This window comes from Crassostrea angulata, unplaced genomic scaffold, assembly GCF_025612915.1.
Source record: "Crassostrea angulata isolate pt1a10 unplaced genomic scaffold, ASM2561291v2 HiC_scaffold_377, whole genome shotgun sequence".
Taxonomy (NCBI): Eukaryota; Metazoa; Mollusca; class Bivalvia; order Ostreida; family Ostreidae; genus Magallana; species Magallana angulata.
In genome coordinates this window covers 1,777-6,251 of record NW_026441930.1, presented here as the reverse complement: position 1 = coordinate 6,251, position 4,475 = coordinate 1,777, and the positions used below count along the sequence as shown (strand labels likewise).

Below are 4,475 nucleotides of genomic sequence, written 5' to 3'. Positions count from 1 at the left end.
TGAACAGTCAGGAATCTCATCGACACTCTGCATGCGGTTATTAGTCTACATGTACAAGCTCCATCTTTGTTGAGAGATGGGTATATGTGGTCAAGCTTCTGTAGGTTTTCACGATGTGAGGGATTTTATTAAAGTGAACAGTGAGAGATTCAGTTTATTTTAACTACGTGGGTCGCTAAATCGCTAAAGTGCATGCATGACTAAATGAAAAAAAAAAACCCATGAATTGACAAACAGCTTGTAGCTGTCTTTTTATTTGCATGTAATCATTTTGCGATAACAGTGATAACAGTATAAGACAGCTTATAAAGGTAACAACGGAACATGTTAGTTATGACATACATAGAAAATCAATGAATAAATGAGCAGTTTCAGTATTAACATGCATGCGTGCAAATAATCACGGATATAAGGATTTGAAACAATATCTTGATTTTTGAGCAGTTTGAATAAAGAAAAGTTTCCTGGCACCAGTTAAGTTTATGATTTTTTTTCCCTGAATATCTTTCAGCGATGAAAGGGCAATATGATAACATACTTTTCTCCGCCCTCCCCTCGGGCTTCACCTTACCGGAACCCTTCTCTTCGCCATCAAAACTATCTGTACAAACAACAGTATCAACACCGTGAATATATATATACCGGTATATGATGCTTGTCGGGTGACTTTCACCGAAATCGTTGCTAACTGAATGATATAAATGTTACCAGACATGTCTTAACCAAATATTACTCAGTAAATTTTCGTACACGAGTCAATATTATACATGTAGTACATTTTAAAATTTTAAACAATAACTTAAATTGCAATGACAACAAAAGTTCAACATATAGTATTGAACTATCAACACATAACTGTATTGCAATGGAAACATAGCTTTTTAAGAGGTGTTTCAAAAGTTAAGGTACACCGTTTAGCTATGAATGCCCTAAGCAAATGCGCTTCCCAAATTAGTGTTTTTAATCAGTCGAATCTTTGGCTATCAAATTAAATGCCTTATAACTGTAAAGATCTCTGCAGGAAGTGACGAAATTCGAGATTGTTTTAAACGACACTAATTTGTATTTTCCTGAACAGTATAGGTGATACGTTATTATGACAAACACTGTGTATGACATGCATTTAAATCAAAATTAACTGTTTTCGGTTAAGAGAAAGTGGACTACTACTGGCTGATGTACAACTTATTAATTTTAGAGTACATGTTTTGGTATATTTAACTGATTTAAATTGAAACGCCCATAGTAACAGGTTTTAAAACACGTATAAAGTAATGCCATTTTTCACTGTTGGTCACTTTGTTCTTTGTAGGCGTGCATCAGTGACAATAGTATCAAAACCTATCATCTTGTCCCTCTGTGTTTGTGAAGGACAGCTTTCGTCGTCTTTCCTGTAGGAAGTCAACGAAATCCTCTAGGGAGGGGATCAGACCGTGGAGCCCCGCCCTGGTCTCTGGCTGTCTGTACAGATCACCACCCACCCCCGCCCTGGTCTCTGGCTGTCTGTACAGAGCCCCACCCACTCCAAGGGTGACGGCAGAGAGGTGCGGGGAGTTGCATGACACTGATTCATCGCCGGACGGGTGACAGGTGGACGACATGCGTTTGGGGACACTCACTTTGTGTTTCAGGGTCTTAATTCTCCATGAATCTGTTTGATTTGCATTTCGCTGTGTCGCTGGTCCATAATTTGAGTTAAATTCGTAATAATACTGGTCACCATGTACCGTTTGATTTACATTTTTATACTGAATCCTATTACAATTCTCATCAAAAGACATTTCACTGCTGTCTACTGAGATCACATCGAAGGATGAATGCTGGTCTATCTCACCCAATCGTTCACTTCCTATAATTCGTGGTCCCTGGGTGTTTTCACTATAGATTTTCATTCTCGTTAATTTGTGCTGTGGTCCAAAGCTACGAACGCGCGTTTTGTTTTTTGTAAGTTCTGGAGCGCTGTTGACATGACGATTTACATCGGATGACGTAATGAGACGGGGGTCTTTGATCAATTTCTCCGGCATCAGGACTTTAACCAGCTGATTACCGGGAGAAGGAACCACTCCTGCTGGTGTTTCCCAATTTTTCCGTGTCCTGTCACGCGTTGAGCGATAGCCAGCCATAGAACAGTTCGACCCTCCAGTTTTACTGGATACAACAGATATCCCAGAATCCGGATCCACATAGCTAATACAGCTTCCGGACTCGTGCTCGGAGTCCCAGGATCCGGTCGCTCTCTCCCCACGGCTGGGTCTGTGTTGTGGGTGCGGCGTCACGGATACATTGACCTCCTTGCTGTACACGGGACTGTTGGGGTCATGCAGACTGTGAACGTGAGGGGCCGGTACTTCTGTAGACCGGAGTTGTCTCCTCCTGCGTCCCGTCGTCAGCGCGTCATGGTGACGTAGATGGAGCAGACGAAACCTGGCCCTTGACAAGGAATTACGACACTTCCGGTTAATGAAGGCGATGACGATTCCCATGATGATGAGGACGGAGACGAAGGTGGCGATCAAGAGGTAGGTGTCCCGGGTTTGGACCGGAAGCGAGTTGTCTGGCCGGATGTAGAATGGCGTCGTCGTCCCGTTTTGTGCGGTGATCGAAGTCATGTTACCGGAAGCATTGCCGGCTATTTCTGCCCAGAGAGATCATTCTGTCTCTTCTATTCTGATCCCCAGTGTCATTTGGTCAGGTATATGGCTGTAAATATATATGAGAATGTTGTAAATTTTTAATATATACATGTATACGTGACACTTAATTGCGAGTACACCTTGTCGACTGACGTGCGATAAATAGAATATACACGTACCTTGTGTCTATGTGCTTGCCTGGAGCATTCATAGATTAACTTGAAATTCTAGTATATCTATAATAATTCTTTATCAATGCAGAATATAAACTTCTCAGAAGGTAAAATTTGATTTTCAAAAAAGAACAAAAAATTAACCTGCTATACATACCCAGAAAAAAGTTAATATCCGAAGATATGTAATATATAGTGTGCTGTTTATTTTGAGCTAACTGTGACGCTGGGGCAGAAATTGACGATTTTCTGGCTTCTTGTGTCCAGTGGACGCCCCCCCCCCCCCATTTACAAATCCTGTATCCGCCCCTGACAATGATTACCCAATCTATTAAAATACAAGATAAATAGAGAAGGCAAATATTGCTTGTGACATGTACGTAGTTTTTTTTATATATCTTTATGATAAAGCAGAGAAAAGCAAAAAAAATAAAAACAAAAATACCCACAAAAAACAAAATTGAATTTGCATCAAATTTACTTCATGTACATGTACATGTTACCAAAAATCCGACCGAATATGCGCCTTTGTCACATTTAATTAAATTAACTGAAATTAAAACCGTAACACCATTATTTTCCGCTTATTTTTATTGAAGTTTCTCCTTTTTTTTTAAATACATACGTAAACTTTCTCCGAGAGAATAACTGTTGATCCGATAAAGGAGAAAAAACTGACTTAAAAATAGGGATTTTGGAGTAACATTTAGGCGCTCACTTATGCATAAATTCTCCCGATGATCTTAGATAGCTGATTATTATTTTAAATGTTCAAGTCTACTCGTATTATCAAACAATATCAGCCCTGAATAAATTTTCATAAATGGCATCAATGTTGGCTATTTGCCAAATTTTGACAGCACGAAACAAATTCAAACTTGCACATAGTCTTCAAAAAATTAGAAAGATTTATTTACAGAAGTTACGTGTTTTTTATGCACGTGTTTACTAACATGTCCTTACATGAATCATGAGTACATGTAATATATAACAATCCATGCTACCCTGAAAAATTTAACTCGCCATTAAACTTCTCATTGTTTAAACCCCTGTCACACTGGAGCTGCGTCCTCACAGCGATCCCGCTGCGTAATTGAATAATGTAAAACGCCATGGTAAACGAACTAGAGTCTTCTACAGCGCCGTAACAACTCAACGGCATCTTCGTTCGCCGCGGTGGGATATCCTAGCCTAGAACATTTTAGAACGCCATGCGACGGCGCGTACTTTGAACATGCACAAAGTACGCGCCGTGGCTCTGCGTTCCGATAAACACGCCGTAGAAGTGGAGTAAGGTCGCCATGACAGCGCCGTAAAGTCTCCAACAGCGCATGTGCACGCAGTCAGCGCGCAGAGCACGCTGTGGATGCGCGGTAAAAACTCCTAGCATGTCATGAGCGCTCGGCGGATACCCAGCGAGAGGGCAGTCAATCGCCGAGTAGAACTCTGTGGAAACGTAGTTGGGAGCTCTGTAAGAACGCCTTTCTGAATTTTCCTACGGCGATTCCATTAATTTTACAACGCCGTGAACACGCACTGGGAACGCAACTTTGTGTGACAGGGCCTTAAAGAGTTTTCAAAACAATTACACAAACTGTGTTCGACAAATAGTTTTCCTAAAACATTTTCTTCCTGTCTTCATACAGGCTTTCAATCACAGCACGTT

At 40.8% G+C, this 4,475-nt stretch overlaps 1 protein-coding gene across 1 annotated transcript; it reads right to left on the bottom strand.

The window, feature by feature from the left end:
• Window positions 1-226: 226 nt before the first annotated feature.
• Window positions 227-2,999, bottom strand: LOC128170176 (uncharacterized). The gene is made up of 2 exons (XM_052836113.1): window positions 2,967-2,999; window positions 227-2,703 (listed from the first exon to the last, which is right to left on the bottom strand). Exon 2 carries the CDS (start codon window positions 2,610-2,612, stop codon window positions 1,335-1,337), a length of 1,278 nt encoding a protein of 425 aa, XP_052692073.1. The 5' UTR covers window positions 2,613-2,703; window positions 2,967-2,999; the 3' UTR covers window positions 227-1,334.
• Window positions 3,000-4,475: the final 1,476 nt, after the last annotated feature.